Genomic DNA, 22,338 nt, shown 5'->3' with positions numbered 1-22,338 from the left:
CTATACATTAACATTGCTGTAGGGTTTATGCCAGTTGCAGAAGAATACAGAAATGTCTTTGTCCTTTTTTTAAAACCAGTAGATGCTAACCCTTTAAAGCAAAATTCAGCCTGTAGACGGGATCTGTAATATTGCTTGAGCTTTATTATTCTCTTGGTGGTGGTCTTAAAGCAAAAGTCATTATTAGTTTCCCCTTTGTATTTAATCAATAAAGTATTGATACAGATATACTTGAAGATATATCTTCAATTGTTTCTGCGCTAATGTTACTGGCTCAGCATACAGTTTCAGCCTTGCCTAAAATGCAATTGTTTTGTGCTGACTGTACTTAACCTCCTGGAGCCCTCCTATTTTGTTACAACCCCTATACAAGAAACTGCCAGGGTATATAGACATTGCAGAGAGGAGAGCCAAAGCACTATGTCATCTAACAACGGTATATTGAATAACTGAATAACAGCAGGAGCAGTATAGCAGGAATAATTCCATGAATTTATTTTACAAAGAGACACCATAAATATATGCAAATATTATATCATACTGAGCACAGTTCAACAGGCAACATTAAGGGTTACTTATTCATGTCACACAATATGGACTTCCCACTCATATGCATAACTAGCGTGATCTAGACATGCCCTAATTTTTAATGTAGGAGAAAAGTCTTCTAGATATCCTTGTATCGTTCAGTTCAGTGCAGTGGCACATTCAATTAATAGTAGGAGTCCTACTTAGGGTGATTAGGAATTGCTTGTCTTAGTTTAAAAAAAAATATATTGATTTCTGTTCCATGGCTGTTGTGTACTACATTTGCTAACACTGTTATATGATTTTTCCGTGTGCTATAACTATGTACTAGTACAATGACATTATTGGCTGTGCATGTATGATAGAATGTCCCAGAGTCGCCATTTTGGCTTGAATTTGCATTTACTTCCATTGCTCTAGACCAGGGCTAAAGCATGGGAAAAGTGGAAGACAAAGGACATAGTTGGCCCAGGTCTGGTAACTCAGTACAGGTATGGGCTTTGTTAACCAGAAAACCTGATTCAGAAAGACTTACGGGAGGACCATCTCCCATAGAGACCATTTGAATCAAATAATTCACATTTTTAAACATAATTTACCTTTTCTCTGTAATAATAATAATAAAATAGATCCTTGTACTCAATCCCAGCTAAGATATAATTAATCTTTATTGGAGCAAAAATAATTCCACTGGGTTCATTTAATATTTAAATCATTTTTTAGCAGGCTTTAGGAACTGGGATCCAAATTATGGAAATCCCCAGGTCCCAAACATTTTTGATAACGGGTCCCATACCTGTATTATGTAATCAGATGCTTGCTTTGAGTATTCTGACAACCATAGACCAGGAACACTAGATGTTGATTGGTTTCCCTGGGCTACTAGACCTGAAGAATTGTTGCCTCTGTCATTCACACTGATGTTATTAAATCATGCTTGGCCCAGTTACCAGCTCATAATAATGTCTATTATTGGCTTGCCAAAAAAAGATAATGTGTTAGAGAGCTGATGTGTTAATGACCAGCTACTTTCTTCTCCTTCTCTTTCCTTCCATAACCTATATATACTTCGCACCTCCCAATGCTCATCTCCATGTATTCTTTCTTCATTTCCTATATTATATTTAATTATTTTACCATTTGCTCTTTTATTACATAAATATTAAGTCGAAAAAGGTAAATTTTTAACATGCACAAAAAATACAAGTTCATGGATCTTTGCATTGGGTTTTTACAAGCCTTATCTAATACATGTATTTCCCAAAGAACATACAGTATTGGCAGCTTTTATTGACATTTTATTCATCTGGCAAAGTACATAGATTACATAGCCTTGCTATTTCAGCCAATGATATTATGTTTAATTCACGGATAGATTATAGTACTGGTTCTTCAACTTTGTAATTACACCGGTTACTGAATAAGCCAAGTTTTCAAAAATGGATCAGTTCAGACCCAAGAAATTAAATCAATACAAAGAGTAACAAGTTGTCTAATGTATATCTCAGATGTCCCCATGACTTTTGAATAGACTCTAGACCAAACTTATAGACTCAATGTATACATAGTTCAGCAGTCATAGGACAGCCTTTCCAGCTTTCAGTACAAATCCGTAACAGCCACAAGCACAGATGGCTCCATGTTCTACACAATTACACATCCACAAGTCTCAACTGTTGCTGCTTATAACAGTTATAGTACATGCAATGAACAGTCATCTGCTCAAGTGAACAGAGCCTTCTTTGTTCAATGCATACTTTCTACACTCCCTTATCCTCATTCTGCCCAATGTTCCACACTCTTACTTATTACCTATGCAATCACAGACTTCCATTATCTATGTAATTTCAATGACTTTTTCCTGTAACCTTCAAACTTACACAGCCAATTGTTGCACACCTACTCCCCCTATTACCCAAGCATGGATGCCTCCCCTCTCTTTGCACTTGCACTGACTTTCCCCTATAGCCTATGAACTCACACACTTTTATTATCTGACCACTCTATTAGATTGTTTTCTGTTCCAGCACACACTCACACAATCCCATTATTCCCACAATGGCACAGATTCTTTTTCTTACCTATACACTCACATTGCAACTGCTCCTGCTGCAAATGCACCCCTTAACCTTACAGTACTTGCAGCAGAGGTCATTGTTAATGACCCCTTAAGATTCTAAACAGTGGATTTCAGACAGGCTTTGAACTACTATTATATGGTTGGTTGCTATGTGTAACTGCACCGGTTGCAGCAAATACAAACCTTATTATTATTTTTGTTTTTTTTACTAATGTTCCATTAATCTGTTGGTGAGGACTTAAAAATGGGTACTGTTTAGGTTGGGTTACCCAGAGGCATAACAAAATGTAAAGCAAAACTACTGCCATCTGAAAGACCTTACTCCCTAAAAATATCTTTCTGTGTGGCAGCCAGCAGCCTCATGGTAACCCCTCTTGGATTCCCTTTAAAAACTGTAAAATTTGACCTTTAACATTTGCATCTGTTAAATTTATAGACAACAGTAATCTGGGTCAGGTCATTAAAGATTACGAAATTCTGCCCTAAATATCCACACAGCCATGGACACAAGCCCATGTCTGCACAGTTACCCAACAATGATAATGAGTTCTTCTTCTTATTACCAAACAGCTTGACATTTTTATAGGACTCAGACATGGATAAATCTATTTGTGCATAACACACAAAAAAGATCATGAGTCCTTTTAAATCAGCTCTTCAAAGGGCTAAAATATGACAGAATTTATGGTCAAAAGTCCATATATGATATAAATCTGCATTTTCAAATTTGCCATAAAATTTACAGCTGAACATAAGTCACACAAACTGCTCCTTCCTGGAAATAAAAGATTGCAACAGTCATTTGTGCAGCAGTATAGAATTCTACTATTCGTGCACTTAGTTCACGCTTAATTTCCTTTATCTCCGGTATGTTGTTATGCAGAATTCATACTTTATATGCTGATTGCAAGACCCAGTACCCTGTACCCATTTTAGGTGATTAGGTAAATCCAGAGGCCATACATTACTCTACCCAAACCACCAGCCACATCCACCCCCACATTTTGATGGTAAGGTAGTTCTCAGCAGCAAGGATCCATTACTGAGGAAATGGAGACTGGCATGCGGTGGAGCCTCAAGTGTAAGTTAATGTTCACTATAATTTTGCTGCTGAGGGTGGGAGGGATGAATACGATTGCTCAAGGGCTTATTCAAAATGTTAAAAATGTGCTTAACTGACTGACTCTTTGCTGCTTTTCCTAGTTTCACCCTGGAAAAAGAAAAATGGTGAGTATATTCGATGTTGGCGGCCAAGATGTATGTGTGCGTCTCATATAAATTCCAGGGTTTTGCGTCAATGGTACATTGATGTATAATTTACTTATATATTTTATAATATATAATTTACAGATATATTCAAAAAATTTTGCAGTTGCAATGTGCTTTCAAGGTCTGGTATAGTCAGACTTTACTTGTGTTTAACTCTACATGGAGCTTTTAACTCATGGGATGGGAACCATAAATAGGTAAAAATAAACGTTTGGTGCGGTTCATCAAGTTTTTGACAAGCCACATTCCAAAAAGTTCTCTAGTTGCTGTATGTGTTTATGTGTAACCAATGTTGGGAGGGATGAGACCAAAACATAGTTTACTTGAGAATAATTGGGGTAATGCAATAAAAGCAGTAAAGTTTTTCCTGGTCCAGTAACCCATAGCAGCTAATAGCTGACCGATAAATGATTCCTGCTGATTGGTTGCTTGTTTTTAATTTCGTGCTTCAAAAAGTTGATTAGCTGTTTCATGCTCTGATCCACTTAAACTTGTCAAGTGCCTGTTATGGTTAATCCATTGTTTTAATGAGTCTGTTGAATCCTGTATAAGGTTCCTTCTCATCTCTGACGCCTAGAGCCTCAATCAAAGACATTTTGCAGGTGGGCCCTGCAACATAATATAATTACAATTAATGACATTTCTCAGTTTAATTGTACTCTCTATAACCCCATGATGGCAGCTTTGTGCAGCTTGCACATTGCTATATCTTTCGGTTTTATGAAGCAAATTTCATTTGTTATTCATTAAAAAGGTTTTTTATACCCCCTACCTTAATGACATAGGGGTATCAACCCACCTGGATTCTCCAAGTGCCTCCTGGATTTACAAACTATACTGGAAAGAGCTGGGTCATGGCTGGGATGTAAAGAGCATGATTGAGATGTTCCAGGGTGTGGCCATATCTGTCTACAGCAGGTACCAGTTACTAGCTATGGGTTATTACACCATCAAAACCCATAACAATGTCATAACAATATTCATATTAATTAGAAAATCTTACAGTTAATTAAGATATTAACTGCTGAGTTGTCTAACTAACCAAAGACATTGGTTGTTCCCAAAATCTAGAAATGTAGACGTTAACAGATCCATGTATCTAGCTACAAATAGAAAACATGTTACTGCGTTACCTTTTGCTCACAGTGCATAAGGCCCACCATGTGGTCATGCATGCTTGTTGCTTTAATCAATCCTACACCATCTTTTGGTCAATTATATAGGCCATCCAACCACCTACATAATGCAGCCTTCCTACAGTGAACTCCTCAGACTCTCCTCAATGGCCCAAGGTGAGGGTGGTGTTGTTTCTTGAAGAAACATGGGATTGGTTCAAATATAAGTAAATAAGTAGCTTTATATGGTATAAAGAAACTGGGTTCCTGAAAAGTGCACATAAGTTATATTGATATATAATATCTACTGTCACCTCCAGTGGTGTTTCTGGAGGTAAGGAGCTCACGTTGCCTAATGAATGATATCACCCCCCTTAAATAAGTTTTGGATAAATTATTGATTGGCCTCACTGGTAGCTTCCCTTGGTAAATGCATCAAAATGTCCCCAGTACCCAGGTAGAGAACTTTGACTTTCTATATTACCTACGCCTGGGCTGTCCATACTTTCTCGGCCAGAAGATGGGAATTGGCTTAACTGAGAGTTGGCTTTCATACTGAACAAATTTCTTTGGGTTGTATAAAGTAAATTGAAGGATCTTCAGCCAATTTGGGATTTTTTTGCTCCATGAATGTAGTTTTCAGTTCCGCTAAGATTAATGCAGCCTTCTGCTCTTTCAGTTGACTCTAACCCTCATCTCCAGTCTTGTACTGGAAAAGTATGTAGTTCATTAGCATGTAATATAGAGATTCACATCTCTGTACCTGTTAGTATTGGCTGCATATTGGATTCACAAAGGCGATAAGGTAAAGCAAATGACACCATGATTTATCCGAAGTTGCCTTACATTGTAGAGTCCTGCAAAAATGGAATGGAGTCTACAATTAGTAGAAATTAGTGGTTTAGCAGTCTTTAGTTTTTAGTGGAAGACTCAGATGACATCGATCTCCTGGAAAAAACTGTCCCGGACAGTTCACACCCAGGATAGAACACCCCAACCATGACTCATTCTCATGTTTCCGGCCTGGGGTACCAATATGGGACTATAATGAAGAGAAGAAGCCACCAGTATTAGATTGTCAGGCTGATTTATCTTCAGATGTTTATCTTGATTATCATGTGCCATGAAAAATTATAAACCATGAAAATATTAGTTTGCTGTTTGGAATTAAAGAAAGAAAGCTATTAGAAGTGTTATTAATATAACTGAGAAAGAGTTAATGCTTTTGAATAATTGGGTTCCAAGAGATTCTGTGTCATACAATGAACTCTGCCAGTACTCACTCCCACAGCCACTGGGAATGTTTCATGTTAGGTCCATATTGTCCCTTTTAATGATTTTTTTTTTTTTTTTTGCAGTGTTCAAGCTAATTTGCTCAGCTTTTTCCCCAGAAAAATAGACTTATGCAACGGAATGCATTGCTTTCATTCTGCTGTTCAATCCAACACATTTTGAATATCAAAAACAATTCCAAGGTTCCACTTCAAAAATAGAATATAACAGAACTGGGAAAAATATAACACAAAAAATAATAATCAAAAAAATTAATGGTGGATAAGAAGAGTTGAGCTTCTTTGAGCAAGGGGTAAAGAGGGTCGGTCATGTGAATATTTAATGCTAAAGCCATTTGTATACAAGTCATGACAGGAACTTTCATAGGATACATTTAAGTGTGGTGCATAAAATTATAGGGTGAGATAAACTTGGATTTATTTGCAAGCTTGCATCCATCAAAATGCTCTCCAAATCCATCCATTCAAATGCTCTAAAATGCCAGTTAGTGTATTAGGTGCAAAATACAAGGCACGAGGATTCTAGGGAGCCCTGAAATTAATGACTGCCTTTAGGAGGAGGGATTTCCATGGTTCCATTTACAGAGGCACCCAATGAATGTCATGCTAACATTCCTTAGAACCTCATTGTCCCAATAATATGTAGCTCTCAAGTTGCGGCTCACGTGGCTTGATGGTGCCTGGAATTCTAGGAAATAATGTGCATTTTGGGAGGGAGAACAATTGTTTGAGGGACAACAAACTTTTATATATGTCACCTAAAACCCCTTTGAAGTGATGTCTTTAACTGGGCAGTTTTAATTAACTAAAAATGTGTATTTTTTTTGCTCCTGCAGCGGGTTGCAATGTAACTTGCTCTGATGCACCAATTTCTCCCCAACCTGTTTAATATTGACATGTTCTTTCTTTCAGATTATGAACCAGCCCAGAATACAGAGAAGAAAAGAACGGTGTACCAAATGGCCCTAAGTAAGAAAACAAAAAGATTTCACTTTACAGTCTGTTGGATTGTTTCAGCAGTAACATTCTAATGAAACTGGTCTCACATCGTCAACTGATTTCTCCATTCACAGATAAACTGGATGAAATCTTGGCTGCAGCCCAGCAGACAATTAGTGTCAATGAGAGCTCTAGTCCAGGAACTTCAATGGGAGTGTCCAGGGCTCCTGGAAAGGGATATTTCTCCTCAGAGGTATCATGTCATTTGAGATGAAGCTCTTGGTCTTTTCCAGTGTTAACCAATTGAAACTGAACAGGATGAGAGATCCTTATTTTACTTAAAGTACATTCATGCCCAAATTGCAAAACGTAATGTTGGTCTCATAAAATGCTGTCTCCAAATTAGAGTCCTTCAGATCCCATTAGTCTCAAGTGTTACGGTTTTAGATGTTGGACTGTCCCACTGATCCCTACATACGGTCCTCCAGTTAGTATTTACCACCAATGACCAAGTTTTAGTTTAACTCTCTGCTTAAGGATTCTAAAATTTTTTTGCTTCGTACATAAACTAACATGAACCATACACAGATGCTTATTGAACACCAGGATATACTGTACTTCCATATTGTCTTGTACAACTGACCTGCTCATCAGACGTAGAACACAACTAGATTATAACCACTAAATTGGCAACTGACAAGACATTCTTTATCTCTGTTTTAGTGTATAGAATAAGTATTAGAACTGTTTCTGATCTATGCACTTTGTTATCACTGACCTGTTTTTGTTTTCAGTCAAATTTTGGGCAGCACAGAGTACCAAGCGCCCAGTCTATGTACGAGAGGCCATCTTTCCTCGCCTCTTCTCCCTCACAGGCCATGATGCTACGACAAAAGTCCATTGGTAAGAACAGCTGGGGTACAATTGTTGGTTTGTCTGTTGTGGCTCTACTTTTTTAACCATGCGTTAAACTTTTTGAAAAACTTTTTTTTTAATGGGTGGATTTGAAAAGATCTTCCTTCCAGATTAGTGACAGATATTTTAGCAGCAAGACCTTTTAATATAAATACATGTTGTATGAAACCATGGCAGCAATTAGTTTAAAGGGGGTTTTACAGCCATGGCTTTGTCCAAGAGACACATCTAGAATTATCCCCAGGAAAAGACTATGGCAAATTCGCTGGCAAATTACAAAGTATTCTTTGACAAATTCTTAAACTTTTACCAAGAAAGTTCTTTGTTTGAAAGATAAATTCTTAAGATTAATTTTTAAGAAATTAATTTGTTTGCAAAGAAAAAAGTCTTTTAATAGGAGGAAATTTAGATTTCCCAGACTTGACTGAAGAAAAGGACTATCTCTAATATCTATGTATATTATTATGATGGGGGTTTCTTTGCCTGTTATGGCTTAGTGATGTTGCCATCACAGCAATTGTCATCCAGCAATTAACTGGATCCATTAATTTTTTTATGAGTTTTTATTTTTGCCAGCTCAAATTATTTAGTAGAAATTTGTGCTTCAGGCTTACTCTTACTTTATTCTTCTTGAAAAAAAATATATATAAAGTACGACAAACTTGACATAGACGGCACTTCTGGACAGGATTTATTGTAGCAGGTTGCTGGACAGAAGAGGCCTAATGCTTTCGGTATAAGATCCCTTAATCATAGGCTCATAATGAATAAAGTACCCCCTTTTGTAAAATATAAGGCCGAGTGTTTTTATACAGGTCATGGAACTCAGAGGTGACTTCTAATATCCTCATATTTTGCAACTGGGGGTATTTTATTTATTATAATACACAGGTTTCAGTGAGTCATGTGACAGAAATGACATCAGAACTCACCATTTATAACTGATGACATCAGAACTCACCGTTTATATGTAATTTACAAGATATTCATGGCTTTTGTGTACTAGACAATGTATTTTCTTACTAATGTTATATGGTGTGGATTTAAAAGAAGAAAAAAACATCCAGTCTTTAGATAAAATTTTCTGATGTAAACAGGCCATGTAATACATATGAAAATTATGCATATACAGTAGATAAACCTGAAGAACAAGAACAACTTATTTTTTGACACAACCACAGATTCTAAAAAACGTATATTAATGTAAATGGTTGTAGGAGACAAATGATTCACTATGTACAAAATCAGGTGGCCTAGTCTTAGTTTACTAATGCTTCCGGTTTGAAATGATCATTTATGGTGTTTGTCAATCATAGATGCAAAAGTGCAAATTTGACATATTTTGACCATACTATTCAACCATCTGGGCAAGCGTGGTCATTCGAAGGGGGCTAGGGGGGGCATTTGAACAGTCCAACCAGAAATTCAGATCAGCAGATGAGGTTTTAATTAATTGCCTTCCTATTTCCAGCCCCAGGTCACTGACCTTAGCAACCATAAAACATAGATAGTGATACTTCAGTTTTATTGTTATTTATTCTACATTTTATTGTTAATAATCTATTAATAGAATTACATAAGCCTTAGCAACCGGAAAAAAATGTTGAGAAACCTGAGAGCTGCAGATGTGCAAAAATGTAAATATTTGAGACACCATAAACTAAAGTGGCTAAAAATTCTAAATTGTCTTAGAATACTTCTGACTATGTCATATTAAAAGATAATGTAAGGTGAGCCACCCCTTTAAATTAAAGGATTATAGTGAAGAAAAAGAATCGTTGGTTTGACAGATGGTGCCATATATAATTAATTTGTGAGTATGGATTGCCACTAAACTAAACCAAACAAAAGTGAACCTATGGTTTAAATCACTCCTAAATGATATGTTTGTAATAAAATAAAAATTATTTAAATTTGCCAGTGTATGCACACAGAACTAAAAGCAATATGTTTTGTATAGGAGCTGCCGAAGACGATAAGCCATTCTTATCTACACCATCAATGAAGTTCAACCGCAGTCTCTCTGTTCCTAGTTCTGAAGACATTCCTCCACCTCCTACAACTTCTGCCCCTGATCCTCCATATAACACAGCCCCCTCACCTTCGCCAAGAGTAAGCCCAGTAATAAGATCAAACTTTAATCAGAGCGGAGATGTAAGAGATATAAAGATGTACTCCCCATCTATGCGCCAGGATAGTCTGTTTGACCAGCAAATGATGGAGGCATCACAGAGACGAGAGAAAATGCAGCTTTACCACCAAGACTCTGACCAAGGAAATGAAGAACAGATTCGCATGGGCATGGCCTCACCAGCAAATATGAGAAGCTGGAGGTCACAGGCACAAGAAATCCGTTACTTTAATCTTCCTGCCAGAGCAGCCAGTACAGCAATGTATGTTCCAGCAAAAGCAATGCGTCAGAAAGGACAACTAGTGAAACAGGTTAAAGTGGAAAATGAGCAATTGGAACAGCAGCAGCAACAAATGCAACAGAAATTGCAACAGCAGCAATACCAGTCACATCACCAGCAGCAGCAGCAGGCCACAAAGTCCCATGAAAAAAGCTCTATTCCTATCCCCACCATTATTATTAAAGCTCCCTCAACTAGTAGCAGTGGGCGGAGCAGTCAAGGTAGTAGCATGGAGGCAGAAAACCAACCAGATCCAGTCCCTATCCCAACTCTACCCCCAAGTGATAATATGGATTTTACTAGTCGCTTTGGAGCAGCAATTGTTGGTGCAGCACGGCGGGACCGTGAATGGTTTAATGAAGCACGACGAAAGTCAGCTCTTTTTCTTTCCACAGATGAAGATACAGAACCCACACCTGCTCCACGGCTAAAGCATTCCAAATCTATTGATGAGGGCATGTTTTCTAGTGAACCATATATGAACTTAAACATCTCTGCAAATTTTGGACATCCTGTTAACAGAGACATTAATAGTGGATACTCGTACCAGCCTAAAACGGGCAAGTCATATGGTTCTAGCACAACCAGCGCTTTTAGCACAGTATGTTCTACTTTTATACCACAGCTGCAGTCTAGTTCCAGTCCACTAACAATGTCAAGTGTGAATCCAGCAGGGGGAGTAGTAACCCCACTAATTCATCCCTTAACTGGAAAAATTCTAGATCCTAGCTCTCCACTTGGTCTTGCTTTGGCAGCAAGAGAAAGAGCTTTGAAAGAGTCTCAGCAGCACAGTAGAAATGAAGTAGAAGAGAGAAAGTCTCGTCCATGCTCGCCTAGGTTTGTGGAGCAGCAGAAGTCACCAATTGACTCTCATAACAGCCCCACACACCGACATTGGGATTCAGGATCTGTTCGAAAAAAGGAGATTGATTACAAGTCTTGCATGATGAATCCTGGAGGGGAGAGAAAGTCAGATGAGAGCTCTGGACACCGGTCTCCTGCTCTTTTGTTACTGCAAGGTGTTGAGCAAGGTAAAGCTTGGGAGAAAAGGACTGACGGGCAAGAAAAGATAGAGCTTCATGTGCGTTTCATGGAGAACTCCACTCACAAAGATGAAGAACAACATAAGATAGCCATGGTCAAAGAAGTAAAAAGCCCCACAGTTAACCACCCTGCAGTATCCAGCACAAACTGTGTGACAAATGAATCCAATTCCAAAGAAAATGGCCTTCCCTTGTTAGTTTTGCCGCCACCAGCTCCATCTATTGATGTCGATGATGATTTTCTGTTTACAGAACCCCTCCCGCCACCCTTAGAATTTTCAAACAGCTTTGACAAACCTGACTCCCCTCCAGGACCATCTAGTGGAGTGAACACACTCCCACCACCTCTGCCTCCACCCCCACCTGAGTCCGGCAATACTCCTGCATTAGACTCTACAACTTCTAGCCTCACTTCTTATGATAGCGAAGTAGCGAACTTAACCCAGGGGACACCAGAACTCAAAGAACCTCATGTTAATTTTTCATCCGTTGTTTCATCCATTCAAATACCAGCTTCAGACACCATGGAAACTGTGACTGACTCTGGCATTGAAGAGATTGACAGTCGAAGTAGCAGTGACCACCATCTTGAAACTATTAGTAGTGTATCTACATTGTCAAGCATGTCAGGTCTGTCAACAGAAGGAACTGAACTTTTGGACACATACATAACTTATCTAGATGGGCAAGCATTTGGTGCTGAAAAAGCTGTCCTTCAAAACAAGATCCGGTCCCGGACATTCCCAAGCAGAACCCCTGGGCTACTCAGGGATCCCATTACTGCCACAAGTACCACCATATCAATTGCCCCCTGCACAGAGAATGTCTTTACTCTTACTCCCTCACATGGGCCATCACTCATTGCCCCTTCAGACTCCACCAAGGACACCCAACGTAAATCTCCCACTCTTCCATGGGAGGACTTCTCTCAGGAGAAAACATCTCCTGTCTCAACTGGTAAACCTACCATGATCACAGAACTAAGCTCAAAACTCCAGCATATGAGTGGGGTTTCATGGTCCAGGTCTCCAGAATCTGCCGTGGCTTTTACACCAGAGAGACCATCTTCTTTGCAAAGGCACAGGTACTTCTATTTATACAATCTTGTTTTAACTTTTATTATCTTATTGTTTATAATCTTATACAGTATGTTTGGTCAGTGGGTTTAATTTTATGAAATAACCATTTTTGTACTGACTTGGCTTAGAACCAAACTGGCCATATAAATAAACCAGGTTTCCCAATATGTTTATCTAAATTACGTGTACTGGTTGCCACTAATTAAATTAGCATATTCCAAGCAACCAAGTGGGGGGGGGGGTTACAGGGGATGCAAAATAATATGCACAAATAATCTATGTATCCTTCGAGTAATGAGATATGGATCAATTAATGAAATATGCATTGTGGATCAATATTCCTTTGCATGCCCTAATGCAAGCAAAGTGTTTAAACCACTAACCTGAATTATTGACCCTTTATATTTACTTTCCTGTGTAATAAGATCTGGAACTGCATATCAGGCAACTAAGTTTTTGTGACTTTCCTACAACAAATGTTCTTGGTGCAATAACAGTATGTTTGTAGTAAGACATAGAAACATAGATTTATGGTTGTTTATTTTACAATGAGCTAAAGCTGTACAGCCCAGTGCCAAGCCAATTGTTGAACTTGTTAGCTAATGTGGGATCTTGCATTCTGGGGGGTAATCTAATTAAAATCGTTAAGAGTAACCAGTTTTTCCATTATGAGTTTTTAATATAGCTTTTGAACCTATAATAAACCCATAATAATAATAATAATTACAAAATATATTTGGAAAAATTTATTATTTTTACACCTTTTATATATGCCATTTTCCAGGTCCTAAAAAAAGGTTCAAGTGAATGTCCAGTGAAGAATACTGCATTACAATATTTCTATCATTTTAACCATAAACTACTGTATATACAGGTATGGGATCTGTTCTGTCCGGAAACCCGTTGCCCAAAAAGCTTTCAAATTACAGAAAGGCTGTCTCCCATAGACTCCATTTTATCAATATAATCCAATTTTTTTAAAAATGATTTTCTTTTTCTCTGTAATAATAAAACAGTACCTTGTACTTAATCTCAACTAAAACATTATTAAAAACCAAAAAAGGACGGCACTCCGGAAAAAGCAGGTTTATTGCAGTGTCCTGCAGATATCCATCACCTTACGCTTTTCGGGAGTCAATCCCTTAATCATTACAGAAAGGCTGTCTCCCATAGTCTCCATTTTATCCAAATAATCCAATTTTTTAAAAATGATTTCCTTTTTCTCTGTAATAATAAAGCAGTACCTTGTACTTAATCCCAGCTAAAATATTATTAATCCTTATTAACAGCAAAACCAGCCTATTGGGTTTAGTTAATGTTTACATGATTTTCTCATAGACTTAAGGTATGAAGATACAAATTACAGAAAGATCCCTTATCAGGAAAAACCCAGGTCCCAACATTCTGGATAACAGGTCTCATACTTGTATATATATTTGCCATTTAAAAACTGCGTATATTATGAAAATAATGGAAAAATTATGTAGACTGTGAAAGTGTTCACCAGAGTACTCTGAACAATTTTACATTAAAGGTTTAAAGGTTTAAATTTCCTTTATGAAGCAAATGATCTGGTCAGCCTGATGTCTCTAGAAGATTTCATATGAACAATAAAAAAGTGCATATGAAACAACGAATAGCACAAGAATTCCAATCTTTCCAATGTTTCATATTTCACCAGGTTGGCCATGAAAGCCAACTCAATCACTTGTAAAAAGTATAGACAGAATAGACTGTTATACGTGGCAGGACCTGCTTAGTTATAAGCTATAATAATTATTTGGCCTTCAAATTTTATACCTGATATCTACGTCTTGATTTATATGTCTAAAAACTGGAAGGACCACATTAAACATTATTTCTATGTTGTCATTTTTCAATAGGATAGTTGATGATTCTTCGGTGTCCTTGATTTCTTCGAAACCAGTAAGCAGTATGTATCACAACTGGCCCAAGTCTCCCCAACCGCCTTCAAAGCATCCCAAAAGTGTGGACTTTGACATTCGCCCTTCACTGAGACGAGCACCAAGCCCTTCAGCTTTACCCTCGGAACACAAAATAAACCCAGCACCCCGCCCATCTTCTCTCCCAATTCTGCCTTCAGCCCCTGTTTATACAGGGGTTTTTGACCTGAGAAGCTCCCCAACAGCTGGAGGTGAGTCCTTTCCCAGCTTCCAAACAGGCAGTCGGTCTCTCTCCCCCACACATTTTATTCTTCCCCCTACAGAGAAGCCCTTTGCTTCCAAGCCTGTTCACTTCTGGACAAAATTTGATGTAGCCGATTGGTTGGACTATTTAAACCTTGGTGAACACCGAGAACATTTCCTAGACAATGAAATTGATGGTAGCCACTTACCTTCTTTAACCAAGGAGGACTACATTGACCTGGGGGTGACCAGGGTTGGTCATCGAATGAACATTGAACGTGCTCTAAAATTCTTCATAGAGAGGTGATCTGAAAAAAGAATCTTTTGATTCATAGTGCTTACATTTCCGCATTCATCTATTTTCCCTATCCTAAAGCGATTCAACATGGTGTCCAAAGGGAAGCATATCTGAATGTAATATGAGAGTAAATGAAAAGCAAAAACTAACAAAAAAAAATCAAAGACTATATAAATTATTATTATATATACATATATATATTATATATACTTTAACAATGATGCACAGAATTTTCATGAAATGATTGATTCACCAGCTGCTTCTTTTACACTATGGGGCAGAGAGCCTTCATTGTGATCTGTGACATATTCTTGGTTTTTGGGGGCACTGATGAGAATAGAATAGTAATGCTCTCATTTCATCTGCCGTGGCATTTCTGTTTCTGAACAACGTAGAAGGGACAACATGAAATATAGCAGACAGGGAGAAAAAGAAAAATCATGGAACATATGAGTGGATTGAGAATCATACGCCAAGTCTTCCCCCGAAATGTATTCCTATATTGAGCAAGTGGAAAAAATCATAGCACGGTATTACAACATGCAACATCAGGTTGCATTTGAGAATTAATCAGTATTATATATTTCCTTGGCTGGAGTGAATCCCATCCTACTATTGAAGTAAAAAATGAAACGTACAGTATATTTATTTTACTTTTACTTGGGGGTCATCTTGCACTGGGAGATCATGGTGATCCATAAATGGGCCTTCTTATTGTCACTGGGGTCACTCATTTGCATATTCAGCGCCACTTTCCCAAAATGAGCCACTAAGATTGAAGAAACCTCTGTAATTTAGAAAGGAGAACATAATATAATTAATATTAAAGCAAAAAAAAACCCCCCTCTCTCTCTCTCTAGATACAAAATATGTATATGAATTGCAGCCAAGTGATTGCTTGTGTCAAAACAATTTCAAAATAGCGAACGTAGCTCAGGATGTTATTACTTTTTTTTTCTATAAGAATGGACAAGAGCCAAGGGGTTCTGTCTATGTGAAAGTGGATATAAAGGTCTCAAGCTGGAAGGCCAATGACACATTGCCAATAATGAGTGAGGATTTTCTGTTTTTGTAGATAACAGGGATGATTAACCTTCTTCCTCTTTCAAAGACAGCATTGATGGTTGTCTCATTACATGTTCTATGGACTGAGTTCTCTCTTTCTCTTTAGCCAAAGCCGAATGACCACTGTGCTGTTGTGCCTGAGATCTCGCATTCCTTTTAAACTCAGACACAGCATTGTCATTGTTTTATTTCTCTCCCCCCACCTACATTGATTTATTTCTAGGACTGTAGTTAGGCACCACGTGCACACGTAGGACCTTCTGCTGTTCCATGGGGAATATCTGTGAGGTATTCCATTGTTGGGTTGATGTTAGAGATATATAGCCTTACTTTTGTTGTTGTTTTATCAATTGCTTATGTATTTTAATAACCGTGGACATGTTTGACTATGATGATACTGCAAAGCTGAAAACTTCTTGAGCGACAAGAGAAAAGTGCAAAAATGAGATCTAGCACCTGGGTATATTAGATGTAAATTTCCATAGAATAGGGGTTTGCACCTTGTGATTCTATAGATCTACAACATCTGTAAGACTGCATGTTTGCCAGCCCTGTCATAGACACTATAGCACCTAGGAAGGTCCAACCTGGGGCTTTCTTGCTTTTAATTTACAGCTCCTGTCTTGGACATCCCTAGATTCAGTGTCGGACTGGCCCACAGGGATACCAGGAAAACTCCTGGTGGGCCCAGGTGTCAGTGGGCCCTCCTGCTTTAAAACATTTGGCCTATTTCATGGCCATTACCTATTTCTATGAGAACAAAGAGACTAAATAGATTGAATAATAGATTATAGCATGTAAAGAAAAGAGCTTGTGGAAGGAGAGGAATTATAATAGTACTGAGAGTGGGCCCCTGATCTAAGGACCTTTGGTGGGCCCCTGGTCTAAGGTTTTCGGATGGGCCCCTTGTGTTCCAGTCCGACACTGCCTAGATTATATTACATTCAATAGCATGCCCTCATATTCAACTATGGTTACAGCATTAATGGAAGTTAAACTTACTTTTGGATATGTTGTTTCTTCTCTTTAATTGGAGTGAACGGTGGCATAACTACCAGGGGTGTGGGGGATGTGATTGCACCAGCACCCACACCCCTGCCAGAGCCGTAAAAAAGGTAAAAAGGGATGGCAGGGACCTTTTTAAGTGTGTGTCTTCACAGTGTAATCGGCACAAATCTGGTGCACAGGGCGATGTACGTGGGTGCAAATCCTGCACCTGGCCCTGGCTACATTAGTTATGTCCCTGGAAGTGAAGCAATAAAGCCCAATATGATACAGACAGACTTGTGCATAATTATGAGCCATGGTGGTAACCCATAGGAATCAATACATAGTTAGCATTTATTGGTAACATTACCAGCAAAAATCTGATAGGTTGTGATGAGTTGAATGGCTTGGGTACAATTCCCAAATTGACCATAACCATAATAGTGGTATCTAAATGTTTATATATTGGCTATAGATAGAGCAGAGTATCTTAGTTGGACCAAGAAGTAGCACATGTGTTTGTGCCAGATAGTGCAGGGTCCTTCTCAGTGGCATTGTCTACCAGCATAGTCTTTCATCAAAAACATCACAGTTGGGGATTTTATATATTTTATAACCCAAAGCCTTTCTGGGGTCATGCTTTTGTTTTTCTTGTGGTTCAGGCACTCATTAGCAACATGTAGACTTATATAGAAATATAACTGTGAATCCAAAACTACATATAACCATTCATGTCGTTTAACTTGACTTCCCCATTCACTGACTTTGGAACCCTTGGACAGCGGTTAACTGAAACTACAAGTCTGGCAAACTGTTCTGAAGCTCAAATAACTTACATTTACATACTGACTAGTCCTATGATCTGGGCATTCTTTTTTGGGAGTATTAAGAAAGGAGTTATTTGGCTGTTATATTAGAAGAAATTTAGCTGTGTTGGGTTTTTTTCTTGAAAACTTTTAATGAGACATTGTTGCAATATCTTATACCATGGATGGACTTCAAAGGAAAAACATGTTTAATTGGTTAAAATACCTAATGATTAAGGCCAAAATGCTGCATTAAAATGGCCAAAGCAACCCCCTATAGACTTCCATTGTGGTCACCACTAAGAAGCTGCAATGACCTTCTGTGGTGAGCTGTTTCAAGTGCTTTAACACCTTAATTTTAGGCTACTTAAAGGGCAATAAAGGTTATTTTGCCCTTTGAGTTTAATTGCTACATTGTTTACTCCGCTTCTTTTGGGAAAATAAGGCACCAACCCCAGGATCTTTCTCTAGAAGCACTGTGCCACCATCTTACTTGTATTTCCCAAGGATACCCTGTGTAAACTTATTCTTGAGCACAGGCAGTATACTAAAATAATAAGCCAGGCCCTAAATCGACTTATATCCCACGTACTTCAATTGTCAAACTGAATTAACTTCACCCCACCTACAATTTATAACTATATCTAGCTGTGATCCTAAACTCATAGCCTCGTAGAATCAGCCTTTATATATTTAGGGGAAAAATAGTACCCAACAAATAATAATCTAGTTATTAGATTATTCTAGTTAAAAAAAGAATACAAAATGAAAAAATAAAGTGTAAAAAAAAAACTGTCTTCCAAATGATAAAAGGTATAGAAACTATTGTTTGTATGTTTGTTAGGTGGTTTGACAGAGGTGGAAGAACCTACATAGCTACCTACTTTGTGTCCAAGTGCTCAGGGCTAGAATAAACTAAAACCAATCAGAACATTTCAATATCCACATGGCTAGAGCAAGTAGCCTATCAGAACATTACAATATTCCAGATGTTTAGGTTAGCTGAGACAAATACCAGTTATCATGTCCAATGTTTTTGTGAATTTACAAGCCCATTAATATCAGGTCTTCTCAATTTCATGTCCACAATATTTTTATTTATATTTGTATATAAAAACCCAAATCCTCCACCAGCTATGAATAAGGTTAGAAATTGTTGGGATATAGTTGAACATAAACAGTTGGCACTGGCTGTGCCAGATTTATTATGTATATATAGATAGATTTATTTATTTTTAACAAAGAGGTTTACCTACTTATTATTTAACTATTTTATTTTTTATTTCGGTGGTTTGGTGGTAGGACATTTATTTGGAATGGCAATGAATAATGACTGAGACTTGAATGATACATAAATGTATTTATTAAGTGTTATTAAGTATTTATAAAGTGTTTTAATATCTGTTCAAAAGAAGGACTGAGGAGTGGGGGTGAAATTAGTCTCTATATTATCTTATATGACAATAAGTAAGATCTGAAGTTATGGAATAATAATGTAGGATTAGACATGTTGTCTCTCTACTGAACCAATGATCCATCCCTGTATTGTTAGAGACCTTTGTTTAGAATGAATGGAGGAATGTAATGAATAGTGGGAAAGGTAAAAAAAATATGTGCAATAGGAATTTTTCATTTGCACACTTAGGGGCACATTTACTAAGCTCGAGTGAAGGATTCAAATGAAAAAAACTTCGAAGTATTTTTTTGGGTACTTCGACCATCGAATAGGCTACTACGACCTTCGACTTCGATTCGAACGTTTTGAACTAAAAACCGCTCGACTATTCGACCATTCGATAGTCGAAGTACTGTCTCTTTAAAAAATCCTTCGACTACATACTTCAGCAGTTTAAACCTACCGAGGTTCCCCAGCACTTTTCTAACCTTTTTTTGATCAAAGAAAAATCCTTCGAGCGATCACTTAAAATCATTCGATTTTTACTTCGATCGATCGATGGATTTGCGCTAAATCCTTCGAATATGAAGGATTTAAATTAGAGGGTCGTATTCGAGGTTTATTAACCCTCGATATTCAACCCTTGATAAATGTGCCCCATAGTGACTCAACCACCAATGTAAAAGATGTTTGCAGTAGTAAAAAGATTTCAATTCAATCAAGTCTAAATTAAATATCAAAACCAAAAGTCAAAATGAAATAAACTGTCAACAGCATTTCATTGAAAAATGTCATTTTGGTTAATATTTTTTGCAAATATGTATTCCATTGATGCCTTTTATTATCACACCATCCTATGAATGGAATCAACATACTAAGGACCAGAAAGCAGAGTTTCAGGGGCAAATTTATTAATATCTGAATTTGAGTTTTCCCTAATTCGAATTTTTTAGTTCTGCCAATTGAAGAAATGTCTTTAAAACTTTAAGGGGCAGATTTATCAAGGGTCGAATTTTGATGGTTAAAAAACCCTCAAAGTAAAATCCTTCGAATTCAAACATCGAATTCGAAGGATTTTAGTGCAAAAGCTTTGAATAAAGATCCTTCGAATCGAACGATTTTAAGTGATCAAACAAATGGTTTTTATTCGATCAAAAAAAAGATGTAGAAAAGTGTTCTGGAAGGTCCCCATAGGCTAACACTTCGGTAGGTTTAAAGTGGCGAAGTATGAAGTCGAAGGTTTTTTTAAAGAGACAGTACTTTGATTATCGAATGGTCGAACGATTTTTACTTCTACTTACTTCGATTCGATCAAATTCAATCTAATTTGAACAATTCGATGGTCGAAGTAACCAAAAAATTACTTCAAAATTCGGATATTTTTTTATTCAAATTATTCACTCGAGCTTAGTAAATCTGCCCCTAAATGTATCAAAATTTGTCTACTAAACCTTGGTAAACTTATATTGAAATCTATGGGAAGTGCACATAGCACTGTATTCATAAACGACCCTTCTCATTTGCTTGCATGGAGCTTGCTCAACCTTTGCTGAGGATTAACAAGTTGCATTGGCTACAACTCGACATATAGAGGAATATTAACCAATAATTCAAGTGTTTCCAAATTTAAAAAAAAAACTCAAAAATAAACAAAAAAACGATAAAATCTAAAATTTATTTAAAAACTTTAAAAACTTCTCGAAAACTTGATCATACAGAAGCATTAAAAAACAACATGAACACTGTGATATCACATTCTACCCTTCATTTTCAATGAGTCTAATTAGAAAATGAATGAATTAATTGCAGTAATCTCTCTGACGGGTCAGATTTATTAGCAGTTGTAAAATAACAATATATATAGCTAATGAATCTGAGATTGATGATGATGAAAATAATACATCATTTTTGTTTTACTAAAATTCTGTGCCTCACTTGAGTGGGTGTTGCTCTCTTTAACATACTATTATTACTCTTTTCAAGAGTGAAAAATAGCTTGAATTTTGAAATTATAACTCTAGTTGACTTTTACATGAGCTCATCAATTGTTATTTGAGTTTTCAAGTTTTTTTGAGCTTGAAAATTTGAGTTTCAGGAACTCAATTTTGAATTTGCAGTTTTTGCCTAAAAAAACATTTAATTGCAGTAAAAATTAAATTCGGATGTTTGATAAATTTGCTCCGTATACCGTCACACTATCCAGAGAAATAATTTTTAAGCTGTTGGTCAAAAACACAATGAGGCTCATTTACTACAAGATACCCAAAATCATTAACCCATAGAAACCAATTACCTGTCTACTGCAGGAAGAATAATGAAAGCAAACCTTCAGTTGGTTGATACAGGTTACTGCCCTGGGGTCAATATGCCCAATGCTAGTAAATGAGAACTACAATAATTCTCTGTCCTGAGTTATGCCAATATGTGAATACTTTCACTTCGACCATCGAATTGGCTACTTCGACCTTCGACTACGACTTAGAATCGAACGATTCAAACTAAAAATCATTGGACTATTCGACCATTCGATAGTCGAAGTACTGTCTCTTTAAAATAAACTTCGACCACCTACTTCGCCACCTAAAACCTACTGAACCTCAATGTTAGGAAGGTCCCCATAGGCTTTCTAACCAATTTGTGATTGAAGGAAAATCGTTCGATCGATGGATTAAAATCCTTCGAATCGTTCAATTCGAAGGATTTAATCGTTCAATTGAACGATTATTCCTTCGATCGTTCGATCAAACGAATAACTCTAAATCCTTCGACTTTGATATTCGAAGTCGAAGGATTTAACTTTGACGGTCGAATATCGAGGGCAGAAGGATTCCTGGATTCCTGCTGAAAAAGGCCGAATCCCGAACCGAATCCTGGATTCGGTGCATCCCTACTCTACAATATAAAATTGAATTCCTGAACCAGCAAGTGTATATTTTTTTAGTTGTAATATTGATGTGTAGGTGCATCT

General features: G+C 37.3%; 1 protein-coding gene across 2 annotated transcripts in view; it reads left to right on the top strand.

Moving 5' to 3' along the window:
* LOC121395622 (SH3 and multiple ankyrin repeat domains protein 1-like) overlaps positions 1 to 16,890 on the top strand; it is a 60,759-nt gene extending 43,869 nt beyond the window's left edge. Inside the window, exons 6-12 of one of the 2 annotated variants that reach the window (XM_041569601.1) lie at positions 1,696 to 1,704; positions 3,812 to 3,835; positions 7,197 to 7,253; positions 7,358 to 7,476; positions 8,018 to 8,126; positions 10,099 to 12,676; positions 14,555 to 16,890. In XM_041569601.1, the coding sequence (XP_041425535.1) occupies positions 1,696 to 1,704; positions 3,812 to 3,835; positions 7,197 to 7,253; positions 7,358 to 7,476; positions 8,018 to 8,126; positions 10,099 to 12,676; positions 14,555 to 15,125 (3,467 nt within the window). In that variant the 3' untranslated portion in view covers positions 15,126 to 16,890. The remainder of the gene's footprint in view (positions 1 to 1,695; positions 1,705 to 3,811; positions 3,836 to 7,196; positions 7,254 to 7,357; positions 7,477 to 8,017; positions 8,127 to 10,098; positions 12,677 to 14,554) is intronic. The other variant, XM_041569602.1, reaches the window with a different exon arrangement.
* The last annotated feature ends 5,448 nt before the right edge of the window (positions 16,891 to 22,338 follow it).

The sequence above is a fragment of the Xenopus laevis genome, chromosome 7L, assembly GCF_017654675.1.
Source record: "Xenopus laevis strain J_2021 chromosome 7L, Xenopus_laevis_v10.1, whole genome shotgun sequence".
NCBI lineage: Eukaryota > Metazoa > Chordata > Amphibia > Anura > Pipidae > Xenopus > Xenopus laevis.
Note: the sequence above shows the minus strand (reverse complement) of the source record. Positions and strands in the feature narration are given on the sequence as shown.